At 35.3% G+C, this 17,311-nt stretch overlaps 1 protein-coding gene across 3 annotated transcripts in view; it reads left to right on the forward strand.

Annotated features, from left to right (window-relative positions):
- Positions 1 to 17,311, forward strand: part of Wdpcp (WD repeat containing planar cell polarity effector) — a 246,792-nt gene that overhangs the window by 43,962 nt on the left and 185,519 nt on the right. For all 3 annotated transcript variants that reach the window (XM_090336831.1, XM_090336830.1, XM_090336832.1), the window contains exons 2-6: positions 7,313 to 7,397; positions 13,038 to 13,085; positions 13,954 to 13,992; positions 16,795 to 16,865; positions 17,128 to 17,187. In XM_090336831.1, the coding sequence (XP_090192957.1) occupies positions 7,337 to 7,397; positions 13,038 to 13,085; positions 13,954 to 13,992; positions 16,795 to 16,865; positions 17,128 to 17,187 (279 nt within the window). In that variant the 5' untranslated portion in view covers positions 7,313 to 7,336. The remainder of the gene's footprint in view (positions 1 to 7,312; positions 7,398 to 13,037; positions 13,086 to 13,953; positions 13,993 to 16,794; positions 16,866 to 17,127; positions 17,188 to 17,311) is intronic.

Here is a 17,311-nt window from a genome sequence, read left to right on the forward strand (position 1 = left end):
GTTTTGTTCTCAAAATATAGTCTATATGGAAACATTTTATTCTGAAAGAAAGGAGGATTAATTCTAATGCAAATCAAACTGAAGGGAAGTCTTTAGATGACAGACTTTTCCAGGATGGAAAAAGAGAGTAAGAAAAAGGCTTTTGAAGTTCTCTCTCTTCAAAACTTGAGCTTTCACAGGTCCCCCCTATACAAGAGAATAGTCATCTAAACTTTGTTCAAGCTCATTTTAAGCCATGCTGTTCATTCCTTCAAGGATAGTATAAGTTTGGATTCAGATAGCTTTCTGTGACATCTGAAATTGACCTCAGCTCCCTTGTATAATTAAACAGAAAGGTATAAAAAATAAAATATTTTTAGAATATATCATAGATGAATTTATTCACATATTCATGCCATTTTTATTAGGATTTATCCTAAATTATAATAACAAAGTGAGGTAACATCTTAGCTTCCTTTGGTGTAAGTATTCCCAATTTCACCACCTTTTCAGTCTTGCTTACCAGGCCTTCCTAAAATGCAGAATTCAGCATTCTTTTGAAATTCTTTCCTTCCCTACTTCAAAACAACTCTGTGCCTAATACAATATTTAAATAATACAGGCTCAGTCTTGACTACTTCCTCCAGGCAGATATTTCAAACCAGGAAATTACCAACATTCCTGTAAACTGGTGGCATTCTTGAGTCAAGATGCAGATATTTTAAAATGTGTTTGAAAAATGTAGTGTTTAAAGATGGCCATAGTGAGGACTAAGAATGGATATTGATTTCATCCTCTGGTGATTACTGTAGACTTTTACAAATTTGTTGACTCCTTGAATTCTTTTTAATTTTGCATAGTCTTCCTGACAGATACTTGAAGTTCAAGAATAAAGATGAATAACCCACATTTGGGTATCTTTTGCCCCTGTGTGTTAATGTATGGTTCCTTGCAAAGCCTTCTTTTTAATTAGACTTGCTTTAGGGAGTCCATCAGAGTTGGGATATGCCCATGAACAAGTTCAGACATTTCTTAGTGGGCATTGGCTATTTTCTTCTCATCTCTCTATCCACTGCATACTAGATCTTCTCCTGAACTGGTTATTTCTGAACTTCTTTTTCTTCAGGTAACTTGAATTACATTTTGGCCATTGTAGCTATTTTTGCTGGGTACTGATCCTATTCTGTCTGGATGTTAACATTCTTCCTAGATATGTTAATTTAGTGGGCTACTGTCCTCCTTACTTTCTGCTTAGTACTTACTGCCTTCTGCTATCTTTTCTCCACTCACCTATAGTATATTTTTTGTTGGGCCATAAGAAAGGTCCTTATAATGGAGGAAAGTGTCTGTTATTTCATCCTATTTTTTTTTCTTACGTTTGTGCTGATCTTCTGGTTTGAACTCAAGGCCTGGGCACTGCCCCCTGAGCTTTTATTTACTCAAGACTAGTGCTTTACCATTTGAGCCACAGCTCTGCTCCCAGCTTCTGATGGTAAATTGGAGATAAAAATCTCATGTGTACAAAAGACCAGGCTGGCTTTTTTTTTTTTTTGGTGGGTCATCATGGGGCTTGACCTTGGCCTGGGTGTTGTCCCTGAGCACTTCAGCTCAAGGCTACCACCCTACCCTTGAGCTAGCCCCACTTTGAGTTTTCTAGAGGTTAATTGGAGATAAGAGTCTCAGGTTCTTTTGTGCCCAGGCTGACTTTGAACCTTGATCCTAGATCTCAGCCTACCGAGTAGCTAGGATTACAGGCATGAGCCACCATGCCTGTCCCAGGCTGGCTTTTTAACCATGATCCTCAGATCTCAGCTTCTAGGATTATAGGCATGACCCTTACTAACCATCTCCAGGACCTTCTATGCCTTTAAGTCAGAAACCAGAGCAATATATTTTGTGTATCAGAGCATTTGGAGAAATAACTTGTACATTTTTCTCAATATTCTTAAAGCTCTGTAGGAATCTTGGGTTGCCAAGCTAGAAGATAAGTCCAGGTTACATACTCAAGGCTCTGTTCTCAGTTTCCCGGCTCAGAGGATGAATAAGTCTACTCTTGATATTTGAAACTTTCAGTGGAGTTCATTTTGCCTGTTCTTCCTTAAACACTATAATTGCTGAGTTATTGAGGACTTTGAAGCTTACTAAGGGTATGGACAGTGGCTCTATCAATTTTTCAAATTAAATGAACTCTGAGATATAGCCAAATTTAATCCCCCCCAGAAGAAGAAGAAGAAGAAGAAGAAGAAGAAGAAGAAGAAGAAGAAGAAGAAGAAGAAGAAGAAGAAGAAGAAATATTCACACTCTAAGCCTGGGGCGGTGGCTCACACCTTTAATCTTAGCTATTCAGGAGGCTGAGATCTGAGGATCGAAGGTCAGAGCCAGCTCAGGTACTAAAGACCTTGAGACTCATCGCCAGTTAACCAGAATCACTAGAAAAGGGAAAGTAAGACTGTGGCTGCAAGGGTAGGGAGGTAGCCATGAGCTGAGGAGCTCAGGGACAATGCCCCGACCCAGGGGTAGGGTGGTAGCTTTGAGCTGAAAAGCTCAAGGACAGCGCCTAGGCCCAGAGTTCAAGCCCCATAACCCACCAAAAAAAAAAATCTACACTCTGTTATCATTTCTGTTATCAAAGAAAGCTTTGAAATTTGTGATTATGAAATTCATTTGAACTAACTGGTAGAATTTATTAACTGGTATAATTTAAAATTTTTTGTTATTTAGCCAGGCACCAGTGGCTCACGCCTGTAATCCTTGCTACTCAGGAGGCTGAGAGCTAAGGATCATAGTTTAAAGCCAGCCCAGGTATTAAAAGTCTGTGACACTCTTATCTCCAATTAAGGGCAGGACCAACCAAAAATTTTTTTAAGTTTAATTTATGTGAGTCTTTTTAAGTAAACACAAAAGTAAACACATGCAGCTAAAGTTCAGCCTTATTGTCTACATTGCCACAAATTAACATTGATATCTGAATAAACTCTAAATTGAGGAATATGGTTTTTAATCTATTATAACCTAAAACTTAATGACTTTTTAAGCTCAGTATCAGAGAAAAGACCTGTTATATCATGTCATTTCTTCTTTATTCACAATATGTTAAATTGATTTTTTGTCTTAATACAAATACCTTCTCATGCATAAACACTTCAATATACAAATGTTTTTCTATTATAAACCATCCATTTATTTATATGCAGTGGTAATCATCATCTGGTTACAAGCTAGAAATTGAAGGGTCTTTTTGTTTTATCTATTTTCAAAGCAAGTAGGAAGAGAGTAAATGGAGATCAACCACAAACATACTACTATTATCATAGCCTGCTTTCTTTTTGTTCTTTTCAACTTTTGTCTATTATTTTTACCATGCACTTGGATTTATTTTTATCTGTGGGACATGTCATCGTTTTATTTAAATTACCTGTGTACTGTGTACTCTGTGCCACTAGAGAACCCCTTTGTACACTCTAGTACTGCAAAACACTATAGTTGCTGGTCCAACCTCTGGAGCTAGTCTATGTAGATTGAAAACCTCCATATGCCACCTTTCTATCCTCAGTTTTTTCATTATAGAAGTAACCATGGCGGTATTTCAAAGAGTACCTATGAGTGTGGATTGAATGAGTTAAAACATAAATCATTTAGAACAAATGTTACTAGTCTTATCATCGTCATCATCCTAGTTCTTTTTTTTTTTTTTTTTAAGTCAATCCTAAAGATTGAACTCTTGATCATGGCCATTCTAACTGGAGTGAGGTGGAATCTCAAAGTTGTTGCATTTCTTTTATGGCTAGAGATGTGGAGCATTTCTTCATGTGTCTATAAGCCATTTTTATTTCCTCTTCAGAGAGGTCTCTCTTTAAGTTATTTAGCCCACCTTTTAATGGGATGGTTGTTTCTTTGAGGATTTGTTTTTCTAAGCTAGGTCTTAAATGACCTGGTTCCGTGAGGACTCACATTTCATAGCTTCTTTCTTGGCTTTTCTCCAAGGCCCACTATTCAGGCAAGATTTGGCCTTGCTTTTATGGTGACATATTTTTTACTCTGCCATTTTAATTCATACTACATTGTGTCTCCTTAGTTGAACATCTGTTTCTTGATAATTGTGTACTCTGAGGTACTGTAGAAGTGAAGAAGAGCCAAAGAAGTTTGTACTGTAGCTAAAATTCTTTTGGATTATCACCCATATAAATAGTATAAGAAATATTTTTAGTCACTCCTGATGTTAAGGAAACTAAAGACTTTTGTGCCATTAAAAGATATCCTAAGATACTTAACAAACTTTGTTTGCTTTCTAGAAGTTTATAAGAAAGAACATTTGTTTTATGATTTTATAATGTCTGTAATTTAAATTACTGTATATATTTCTAACATGCAACACTAATATACTGGCACAAATTTGCAAGCATACCTTTGGAAACTACATAAATTTCTTTTCAGTATTTGTAAAATGCTCATGTTTTTCTGACTCAGTCTGGCCATCCCCTAATCAGTCCAAATTAATGAGATTCTATTTGATTTTTTAAAGTGTTAATTATTTCTTTGCATTTTTATAACTAACACTTGCTATGGAAATGGAAAGAACCATCTTCATAAAGTTAGCCTACTTAGTTATATAAGGAGGTGTTCATTGTAGCACCTCCACAAAAATATACGGTGTAACCTAGTCAGTCTCACTACCATCTTGTTCTTCTTCCCCCACATTCCAGAAGTATATTAACTGGTTTCATTGTTCTGTTTTCATATATGCATTTGAAGTGAATCAGTTATATTCCACTTGCCTTCTCCCGTCCTTCTCATATCTATCCCCCAAAAGAGTCATTCATGTTTTTAGTTTATATTAACAGTACAAAGGGGATGCATCGTGACATTTCACACATGCATAATATTTTAAGTCAGTATAATTGTCCTATTACTCTGTTTCCTCATCCTTCTAACTCCACCTGTTATCTACCAGCTTTCAGTGGATTCCTTATGGAATCCTCTTACCGTACTTGATGTTTTTTACTCTCTGTCATTCTATTTCCCATCCCTTTTCCTTCTCAACTTCCCAGTTAAAATCATGTACTATGTACATATATATCTGTATATATGTTTATGGACATGTATATTCTTTCAGGTCTCTATTTTACATATGAGCGAAAAGATGCAATACTGGCTTTTTGAACTTGCGTTACCTTGCAGTACATACTGTAGTTCCATTCATTGTCCTAATTATGACAATTTCATTTTTCTTTATAGCTGACTAATAATCTATGATATATATATACCATATTTTCTTTACCTATTTATTGGTTGTTGAACATCTTGGTTGACTTCACAGTTTGGCTGTTGTGAAGGAATCTGCAACAAATATGGATATGAAAATATATTTCTGTATAGATTTAAACTACTTTGGATAAATTCATAGCAGTGGTATGATGGGATCATGAGGTAGATCTGTTTTTAGGTTTCTGGTTTTTTTTTTTTCTTCTTTCCTGTCTTAGGGCTTGAACTCTGGGTCTGGGCACTGTCCCTGAACTTCTTTGTTTCAAGGCTAGGGCTCTACCATTTGAGCCACAGTGCCGCTTCTGGGCTCTTCTGTGTTTATTGGAAATAAGTGTCCCATGGACTTTCCTGCCTGAGCTGGCTTTAATCCATGATCCTCAGATCTCAGTCTCTTGAGAGGTTAGGATTACAAAGTGAGCCACTGGCACCTGGTCATTTTCAGTTTTTTGAAAACTTTTACATTTCCATAATGGTTGCCTTAGCTTACATTCCAGGTAATAACATACAGGATTCGTTTCCCCTGCAGCCTATCATTTCTTGCTATTTGTTTTCTTGTTAATGGCTATTCTGACAGGGGAAAGACGGATTCTTAATGTAGTTTTGGTTTGATTTTCTTTATGCCTAAGGGCATTGAACATTTACTTCTTTATATACCTAACAGCCACTTTTATTTATTATTCATTGGCCTATTCTTTTGTTATTTAGATTTTTGATCCTTTTATATATTCTGGATATTCCTTGTTGAATAACTGGTAAATATTTTCTCTTACTCTGTGGGTTGTCTTTTTATTCTGATATTTGTTTGTTTGTTTTTTCTTTCTTTCTTTTCTTTTCTTTTTTTTTTTTGCCAGTCCTGGGCTTGAGCTCAGGGCCTGAGCCCTGTCCTTGGACTTTCTCAAGGCTAGAGCTCTACCACCTGAGCCTCAGCACCACTTCTGGCTTTTTTCTATGTATGTGGTACTAAGGAATCGAACCTAGGTCTTCGTGCATGCTAGGCAAGCACTCTACCACCAGGCCAAACTCCCGGCCCCTATTTGTTTCTTTTGATGAATTTTTACTGTCTGATTTTTAAAAGTGTATGTAAACTGTATCAATCATGACATGTATATTAACAAACTTAATCTGAATATTAATGTAATTGTACTTTATATAATAGTAACTGTATGCTGTTGACCCTGAAAATTCCACCTTATTTAATCTGTTTGTGGAAAAATCTTAAGTATTTGTCTTATATATTAAAACGTGCTTATACTTAATAACTACCTTCTTTTTTTCGTGGCCAGTTGTGGGGCTTGAATTCTGAGCCTGGGCATTGTTCCTGAGCTCTTCATCACAAGGCTACCCTCTACCACTTGAGCCATAGCACCACTTCCGGTTTTCTGGTGGTTAATTGGAGATAAGAGTCTCATGGACATTTTGTGCCTGGGCTGGCTATGAACCATGATCCTCATATCTCAGCCTCCTGAGTAGCTAGGATTACAGGTGTGAGCCACTGGGCCCGGCTGCTACTTAACTTTTCTTCCCTTAAAATTCTAACAAAAAATACTTAAATACTGAATAATTCTAAATATGATCTAGAGCCTTAACTAAACATATGCTATTGAAAACCCAAATATATATGTTCTTCCTACCACATTTCTCAATGTGATGACAAAATTTAGGGAAGGAAGTGTGCTTTTCCTTTTTCTGTAGTTTATTTTGTATGTTAACCAGATAAATCTAACTGTGTTTATTCTAATGATCCATATCTCTAATCTCAATAGTAGCAATTGATTCCCTTAAAAATGCTAAGGGATGGGGCTTGGAGTTTGGCCTAGAGGTGAAGTGCTTGACTAGAATGCACAAAGACTTGGGTTTAATTTCTCGGTACCACATACATAGAAAAAGCCAGAAGAGGTGTTGTGGCTCAACTGGTAGAGCTCTAGCCTTGAGAAAGCCCAAGGACAGTGCTCAAGCCTGACCTCGAGTTCAGAACTGGGAAAAAAAATAAATAAAAGGAATACTAAGGGATATTGGTTTTATTGGCAATAAAGGATAATTAACTGATACTTCTTTAATTATCTTTATGTAGGACAGAGATTCCTTCTGTCATCAGATGTCTTTCTTTTTGACCGAAATGCACCTGTGGTCTTTGAAGACTACCTTACATATTGGAGGTAAATGAACACCATTTTTTTTTCAAATATTTTGCACCATTATAAATATGTACATAGTTTAGCTTTCATTCCCCAGATATAGTTGCATTCCTTTTCTTTAATCCTTAGTGAAAAATTGGTTAATAGAAAAGAATGCCTTTTTATGGATAGAACTGGAGACTGTGATGGTGAGGCAAGTTCGGCCCAGAACAAATATTAAATGTTATTGCATATTCAGATTCTAGATCTAAAAATAATAATATGTCAGTATTGTGAAAGAGATACTGAGGAAGAGAACCAATTGGTTACAGGAGGAAGAAAGAAGAATGATAGAGAATGAGTACTATAGAAAGACATTCTAGGACCGGGAGCATGGCCCAGTGGGAGAATGCTTGCCTAGCATTCATGAAGCCCTGGGTTTGATTCCTTGGTACTACATACACAGGAAAAAAGGCCAGAAGTGGTGCTGTGACTCAAAGGAGTAGAGCTATAGCCTTGAGAAAGCCCAAGGATAGTGCTCAGGCCCTGAGTTCAAGCCCCGGGACTGGGCAAAAAAAAAAAAAAAAAAGGAGGATATTCTATATATGTATGAAACTAATACAGTAAAACCCATCAAAAGAGAACTGTTTAATAGAGATTCAGAAAGAGCAACAGATATGGGTGAAGCTGATCATAGTACATTATATGCATGTTATTATAGCACCATGAAACGCCTTGTGCAATTACTTTATGTTAATAAAAATTTTAAATAAGTACTTGCTTTCTAGCTTCTATGAAGATTCTACACTGTTATTATTATTAATAATACTGTAACTGTTGAAAACCTTTAGTACTCAGGGATCTGAAAATACTGATTTAGATAAATTTTATCCATGTTTTCATTAATACGTGGTGCACCAGGCTTTCTGATAGCCTCACTTCACATTTCATGAGTATCTCTAGAGCTGCCTCCGTATAAGCAATAATAAAATAAAATAAAATCTTAACATTACAGTCTCACGCCTGTAATCCTAGCTACTCAGAAGGCTGAGATCTGAGGATCAAGGTTCAAAGCCAGCCTGTGCACAAAAGGACCTGAGACTCTTATCTCCAGTTAACCTCTGGAAAATGGGAAGTGGGGCATGGCTCTGAGCTGAACAGCTCAGAGACAGCGTCCAGGCTGAGTTCAAGCCCCATGACCCACAAAAAAAAAAAAAAATCATTTTGATTGCTTTCATTAACTTAACTTTACAGATTGAATTATTTTTTTCTTTTTCCCTTCTTTCTTTTCTTTTCTGTTCTTTTGGTTCTTTTCTCTTTTCTTCCAATCTTGGGGTTTTAATTCAGGGCCTGAATGCTGTCTTTGAGCTTGTTAGCAGAGTTGAACCCTGCTCCATTTCCAGCTTTTTACTGGTTAAGTGGAGATAAAAGTCTAACACTATGCTTTCTGTTCTGGCTGGCTTTGAACCATGATCCTCAGATTTCAGCCTCCTCACTATCTAGGATTGTAGATATGAGCCACTGGCATCTGGCGAGTTTTTCTGTTTTGAAAATTAATTTATTGGCTTAATATTTTTGTCCTGTGAAGACTACACATGTTTAATTTCTTTCCTTTGGATTGCTCATTACTGCTTTCTAATTTAAATATTTATAAGAATTCACAGACATTTCTACTTGATGTTAAAGTAAAAATTTCAATAGGTAATATATAGTTATTTTTGTATTCTTTGAATTTCACATTTTGCAGAGGTGTAATATAAATGTGTTTTAACAATATTGATGGCACAGGATAAAATATATTTTATTAAGAAACACTCTTAGCAATCTTTTCTTGTTTAATTACCCAAAGCAACTTATATTTGGAATGTTTCTATTTATAGTAATACCACTTTATTTATCTATTTATTTATTTATTTACTTACTTACTTACTTAGCCAGTGTAGGACTTCAACTCTAGGCCTGGGCTTTGTCCCTGAGCTCTTCAGCTCAAGGTTACTACCCTACCCCTTGACCCACAGTGCCACTTCTAGTTTCTAGTGGTTAACTGGAGATGAGTCTCATGGACTTTAGTGCCCTGGCTGGCTTTTAACTGTGATCCTCAGATCTCAGCCTTCTGAGTAGCTACAGATGTGAGCCACCAGCATCTGGCTAGTAATTCCACTTTATTTAAGGATTTATTGCATGTGGCTTTGATCAAGTGCAGTTAAGAAGAAAACGAAAAGTAATGAAAAAAAAAGATATTACAATCCCCCCCCCAAAAAAATACTTTAAATTCCCACAGACATGGGGAATTTGGTGCAGAGAAACCCTCAGTCTGTTCATTTGGTGCAGAGAAACCCTCAGTCTGTTATCCTTAATTTTGTGAAAATTTGTCCCCCAAAGCAAATGACATCCTTTCCCCAAACAAGGCAAAAGTTAATGTGTTTAAGTGATTATGTGAAAATTTAGATTTGTTGAAAGGTAACATGTATTTAGTGGAAGCTGGGCAGTGTTATGGAAAAAATAAATCAAGTAACTGCAATACAGCACGAAACTACTGAACATTCACTGTTTTTTTTTTTCCCTCAAGGAAAGTCTTCTTAGAACCGTATTTCTACAGATACCAAGGGTCGACTGTACATCTATTTCACATCATTACTAAGAAAATGGTTTGCCTTGTATTGTATCTACATACAATCTTGTATATTGCTACAGATCAATGTCATATTTAAACTGGTTATCTTCCTTTAAATATTAAAGATAATTTTCAGCTACATAAGGATTTAACACACATTGGTTTCTTCCCCCAAATTCTTATAAAATTAGAGTAATTAAATTAATATAAAGAAGGCATAAACCAATATAGACTTAAGAGAGTAGGAAAGGGTCAACTGTAATCTAATGATTTTTGGTAGATGTAAAAGAAAAAGGAATTAGCAGAACTGGAAGGTCTGAATATCAGTTGCCTACAGAGGAGAATTATACCAACAAAAAAGTCTAGAAAACTACAGCAACTTGATGAGCAGTTATTACAGAATGTAGTAGTGTAGCCTGAGGGCAGCAACAAAGGGATATGAACATCTGCTCAAGCAATGAGTGGCCTGGGAGCATAGCTCAAGATTCAGAGCGCCTGCTTAGCAGGCTAGAAATCTCATCCATTCCATCTTTCACCCAGTCTTCCTTTTCTGTTTTCCTTCTTTTTTTTTTTCCAATCATGGGCTTGAGCTCAGGGCCTAATCACTGTCCTTGGGCTTTCTCAAGGCTAAAGCTCTACCACTTGAGTCTCAGCATCACTTCCAGCTTTTTTTCTATGTAGGTGGTACTGAGGAATTGAACCCTGATCTTCATGCATGCTAGGCAAGCACTCTACCACTAGGCCAAACTCTCCGCCCCCCAAGTCTTCCTTTTCTCCTGCTTACTCCTTCATTTCCTTTCCATCTGACCAAGTCCTGCTTCCTGTATTCTGAAACTAAGAGTAATTGTGAGAGAAGATTCCCCCATTGGTGTAGAATGGCCTTGTGGAAGAGTAAAGCTCTTTAGTTCCACTGGACTCTACACTTCTCTGTGGGAAATAATTGTCTGTGAATTGTGTAAAATCTTATAGCTTCTCTAGTGCTCACTTATAGAAGCTGTTCTGACGTCTAGACTAAGGCAGTAACCCTTATACTATGTTCTCATTAAATGATTTGACATTTTAAGTATTTTTAAAATTTTGAAATAATTCCAAACTTACAAAAATTTTATCATTTCAGAGTATCTTTTTTCTTCAACAATTTAAGAGTACATTGCAGATCTGATATCATCTCCAAATCCTTCCTTCAAAGGGATACTATCTAACCATCAAAATCAGGAAATTAATGATGTTATGTTGACATGATTATATTACCAGTTATCACATTAGTCTTTTTTGTTTGCATTTTTAGAGAAGTGGTCTTGTCTTGTTCAGAACTACATATTGATATTTCCAATTTATTGTCATAGGGTTTATTAACATTTTTTTCCTTTTTTGTATTTGTACTTTTCTTATCAGTCAGTAGGAAACCAGGGCTTCCCATAGCTTTAAATCATCCTTTGTAATCAATCTCCAATCTCTTTGGTCTTCTCATCCTTTGTGGGTTTTGACATGCCAAGTTGGACATTTTTCGTTTGTTAGTAGTGTTTTTTTTACTCATCTCCTTTAGCTCTAACCCACACCAAGCCATTGCCCCCATGTAAATGCTCTTTGTACCTAAGGATCCTAGCACACATGCCAGAGTGACTCTACATAGTTGCCTTTCTTACCCAGCTCTTGGGTCTCTTATAAGACAAAAGTCTCCTTACATGGATGCCTTTCCTGTCCTGATTAAGTTCAGTCCCAATCTGGGCAGGTACAGTAGGTTGGACTTGTGCACAGAATTCAGGGTCCTATATGATCTTCATATTTTTATTTTAGGATTGTAGCAAATGTTCAGATGTATGGAATAATTGTATAATTATAGGATGCATACTTTAATGGAGGATATTTTCTTATACTAGAGCCTGTGATTATTAAACAATTAAAAATGAAGTGCAACATATCACTGAAAGTCTATAGTGTATGTTACAAACTATTAAAAAGTGAACATACCCATAAAATCACTCCCCAGGCCAAGGAATAAAGTATCATTTCTCAAGAAGCTCTATTTACCACTTCTCCCATTCAGTTCTGGTATATAACCACACTCTTCAAAATCATATTGATGTTATGATAAATAAAAGATATCTTCACCACACATTTCCTAGAAAACTATATGCGAAGAGTTAGTTATAGTAGTAATTTTCCCTCTCTCTGGTTTTGTCATCAAGTTTCACAAAGTTTAGAGCAGTCAGTCACTAGGGGGCAGCCTGTACTGCTACCACTTTTTAAGAAACAGTTGCATCCTCCTTATGTTAGTAACTGAGAATTAATTTTTGCATGGAAAAAAACAAATGTTACTTCAATGAAAGAAATATTTCATTATTCATAGATATAGTGAAAATGAACAAAATTATTCTGTGCTCCTGTGTTTAAACTGCGAGAACAGATGCTTTGATCCAATCAGTCCCAACATCTGGGAAGCCTTGCTTTGCCTCTCACCTATTCCAGTAGAGCAACTGAATTTGAATGGATATGGAAGCTTTTTGAATCTAAACAAGTTTCAGATAATAATTTATCCATACCTCTCTGCAATTCTGCCTTTCTTTCCTGCAGATTTCCTCCCAAATGCTATAGGATGGAAACTAGACTCGAGCTAAATTGGAGAAAAAAAGCAAGCCACAGCTCGGAATCCAACAGCTAGGGCATTTTCTTCCATCCACTGATTTCATTTGGCATTGCTTAGTGGCAGTTCCTTTTGGTAGCGCCCTGTGAAAAATATCAGAGGAAGTGTGAAAGAGAAAACTTGGTCTTCCTTGATTTTAGGTTTTTTTTTTTAAACTAATCTTTTCCTCATGCCATTCTAGTTCTGTGTATTTCCTCATGCCATTCTAACTTTTTCTCATTAGATTGATAAACTTTCCAGTTTCTGCATACCCCTAGAATAGATGAACCCATGTCCAGATGCTTTTGAGCTATTTTATTTCTAGTAACATAAGGAGAACTGTTTTTGCTTCCCTCTCCGCCCTTCCCTCCAATATAGTATGGTTTGGCTTCTTATTCTCTAGAACTTTTTACCATAATTTAATGTTGTTTCTTCCTTTCTATAGATAGAGACATCGGCATCTACCAGTATTATGACAAGAAAATTACATCAGGTAATTCTATTCAACTAGTACAATTCTATTCAACTAGTTTTAGAAATTAAATATCCTAAACGGACCATTGAAAATTGACCATTAAAAACTCTATTTTTGTGGACTTTAGATAAATTCTAGAATTCTAAGAAGGTCACTTCGGTTCTTCAGAAAAATGCTAGATTGATATCTCCTGTCATCTGATGTATATAAAATAAAGCAATATTGAGACAGTGCTGTGAAGAACATGAAAATTTTCATTTTACTGCTGATCAGGCTGATAAGGGGACAGTCTATTCACATTTATTTATTGGTGTCCCAGTAGAGGGCATTGTTAATGCATGGGTCCCACTGATGCTGGCCTCCCGGATCCTCACCTGATATCTGAAATAGGCATTTCTGAGTGAATGATCAATTTTCTTTATCTGATTAATCCTGCTAATCCCAGAAGTTTTATGATGGGCCAAAAGGTCTCCCTAGCTAGAGTTACTTCCTGTTCTGGGCTCTGTTGAAGTGAGGCTGTGTGAGCATCTTGTGTGCTTAGCGTGGTGGTTAATAGGCTGACTTTATGGCTCTGATGACAGACTGCAGCAGCTTCTCTTCTGGGCTCGATTGCAGTTCCCTTTCCTATCTGATGAGATGGGAAGCTCAGGATATTGGCCCACCTGTTGTGCTACATAAGCCTTTTCACTGCAAATTTAAGAAATATTTCTGAAGCATGAAAACATCCACATTGGGGCATTTGTCCCTACTGTAACATTTATTACTTCTGAGAATATGTATATAACCCTGTATATGTGTATGTATTAAAATAAAAATTATTATAATAAAAATAAATTGCACTTCTTTTCTTCTTTTCCAATTTCCCTTTCCACAATGTCATCAATAGAGCATGGTCACTTAGAAGAAAAGCAGAAGTTGGCAGAATGTAAGTTTGCTTTCTATTTCTTAGAATTATTATAAAATTAGAACATTTAGTATTATAAAATGTTCTTTCTGCACAAATTAAAAATGTTATTTTTTCCAAAATTATAATTGCATATTATTGTTTATGTACATGAACTATGAATAAAAATTACATTTGTTAATTCTAATTTACAAAATTAAAATCTCTCTACTGTCCAGTTTTGATAAAATAATATTCTAATGTCAATATAAATTTTCTTAGTTAATTATATTTGTATCATTTAATATATTAAAAATGTACCACAGTTAAATTTCATTGACAACACTTAATTATTCATATTTTACATAAATTATTGACATCTTATTCATTTTAAGAAAATAAGATTGATAGATCAATGTCAGCATTTTCTATACTAGTCTTTGCTGCCCTCAAGTATGTGACTAAATATAAATATATAACTATATATTTATATATTTATATGTTATTTGCACTGTGGTTACAGTGTGATATTTTTCATGAGTTAAATATACTATAAGATTTTATTTTTATTTAAATGGATGAACTAATGCTTAATGTTTAGAATACTGCATTAGTAATTGCATGTATTTTTTTAAATGCTTTAAGAATGCTTTATTTATATCTCAAATCTTAGTGACTAAGAAATGTGAAATCGATCTTTTCCTTCTGTGTCTTAGTTCCTCATCTGCAGAACTGTGTAGGATCAGCACTTGGTTGCAGATAGAATGCAGTGCAACACAGATTTTAAAATTTGTACATATGTTCTACACATCCAAATTAAGTTTATAGAGCCAAATTAATTTGCTGAAATGAGATCTATAGCAAGTCTACTTTCCAATTTAAAGACCTATGTATACTGTATGTATTATATGTATATGCACACATAATAATTTCTATTCACAACTCTCATTTAGAATTATCAGTAGAAAGATCTGAATTTGACTTTATTTTTCCTGATATAATAGATATTATGAATTTAACATTTAGTTACTCTGTGTGTGTGTGTGTGTGTGTGTGTGTGTGTGTGTGTGTGTGTGTGTATGTGTGAATGTGTGAATGTGTGATGCGATGCTGGAGGTAGACCCCAGGGCCTCATATATACTGGGCAGGTGCTCTACTGATGAGTTAAACACCCAGCCCAATTTTTTTATTTTTTATTTTATTTTAATGTATAGAGGGATTACAGTTATAGTCACCAGATAGAAGGTACATTGCTTCTCACTCATTGATAACCCTTCTCATGTTTTTGTCCCCATTTCCATCCCCCACTTCCCCCCCTTCCCTTTCCTATTTCAGATACACAAATAAACATATACAGTATACCAGATAACAAAGTCAGATACTATAACAATATGAGATTAACCAAAGGTTAACAAAAGGGAAGATAAAAAACAGTGCATTAAGAACAACAATCACTCATAATTAAGCTCTTGTTTCCATGTCCTGGTGGTCCATTAATTTGGCCTCATCCTATATGGCCTTATGTATCTAGGGTTTGAGCTACTGTAATCCTCTGCTAGAGAGTCCTAGGTTTGTACTAATTACTACAAATGAGGGAAGCCATTAAGCCTATTTAGGTTCCTTTGGGTCTGGCTTACTTCACTTAATATGATTTTTTTCCAAGTCTTTCCATTTTCTTACAAATGGCTAGCCCAATTTTTTTTTATTAATTTTTAGAAGCAAATCTAGTTTTAGTTTATCTTAGGTGAACATTGAAATTCTTTAAATAAAAAATCTTTATTTGAATCAAATCAAAGGCATATTACTTAGTTGTCATATCATTTTTTAAAATATTTTTTATTGTAATTAATAAAAGGGTTACATGATATTTGCCAGATAGATTGTCATATCATTTTTAAAAGGCTATTAAACATGACTATATAGATATAAAAACCTATGACTCTATAGACATAATGTTTTATCTTCTAAAATTAATATGTTTCTATGACATACAAACCCTAAGCCTAATTTTGATTAAGTTCTAAATACTAAGTCCCAGTGATTGTAAATAGAGATTCCCTTCTTGAACACTCATTTGTTAAACCTGTCATTTAAAATATGATGTAAAAATCAATGTTAATAAAGAAAAATAAGCCAAAATTTAAAAAACGGCTATTAAAGTCAGGCACTGGTGCCTTCTGGCTACTCAGGAGGCTGAGATCTGAGCATCAAGGTTTGAATCAGCCCAGGCAGGAAAGGCCGTGAGACTCTTGTTTGCAGTTAGTCACCAAAAAAGCTGAATTGAGGCTATGACTCAAATGGTAGAACTCCAGCCTGGAGCTAAACAAAAAAAATTACCTAAGAAGCTAAACTTCTTTTTAAAATTAAAGGAGTTTTATTATATGGTATCTTGATCAAATTTAAGTTAATATTCTTCTATAAATAGTTTATGTATTTCTTTCCCTCAGCATATTTATCCATGAGGATTTTCAGGTCTATTCTTCCATTTGCCGAATTTGAAATTTGTTTTGGATTGAATACTTAGTTATTTACTAGAAAAAGTTACTTTGATGCTAAGGAGTGGGTCATTATTAGTAGGTTTTACTAGATTGACACACCCAGCAAATTTTCCCAGGGATTCTCTGCGTCATGTTGTTTATTATTGTTTTAAAAGATTATCAGGGAGATGTTTTGTGGTAAAATCCCGTTCCTATGACAAAGCCTTTTAAAATGCTGATGATAGAAATGAAGCCCACTTCCTCTCAATTGTGGATGTGTTTTATTTTAATCTTCCTAAGGCACTGCTAAGCAGTTTCCTTTTTTAAATCATGTTTAACTAACTGTAGTACATGTTTTATTTGCCAGCACGAGATTATCCTTGGACACTCAAAAATAGACGCCCAGAAAAACTTCGAGATTCACTCAAAGAGTTGGAGGTATCTTTCAAAAAGTTTCGAAAATGGCAACAAACAAATCTGTTTTAAAACATCTTTCAACAGTTTTAATTTTCGTAAAGGATCAACTCTCATGGTGATGATAGCTTTGCCTTTGTCCAGTGAGAAGTTCTTAAAACAGTTGCATCTTTGTGTGGCATGTTGATTTTTTTTTTTTTTTTTTTGCTTACTATCAGAAGCACTTTAACTGGTAGTGACAATGTGTGTAGATAACTGCACTCTCTCTTTCTCTGTTGTTCTTCAGGAACTGATGCAAAACAATCAGTGTGTGCTGAGCAAATGGAAGAACAAATATGTCTGTCAGGTAAAATGGTTTGACAAGTTTTTGCAGTATTTAACCAGTGGGGCTGAAAACTATGTGGTAACTGGTATTTTTGTGTTATGCTAGATAATGAACAAAACCTTTTTAGGGGTGGATATTTCATAGT

Source organism: Megascapheus bottae, chromosome 7 (assembly GCF_031878675.1).
Source record: "Megascapheus bottae isolate mThoBot1 chromosome 7, mThoBot2.hap1, whole genome shotgun sequence".
NCBI lineage: Eukaryota > Metazoa > Chordata > Mammalia > Rodentia > Geomyidae > Megascapheus > Megascapheus bottae.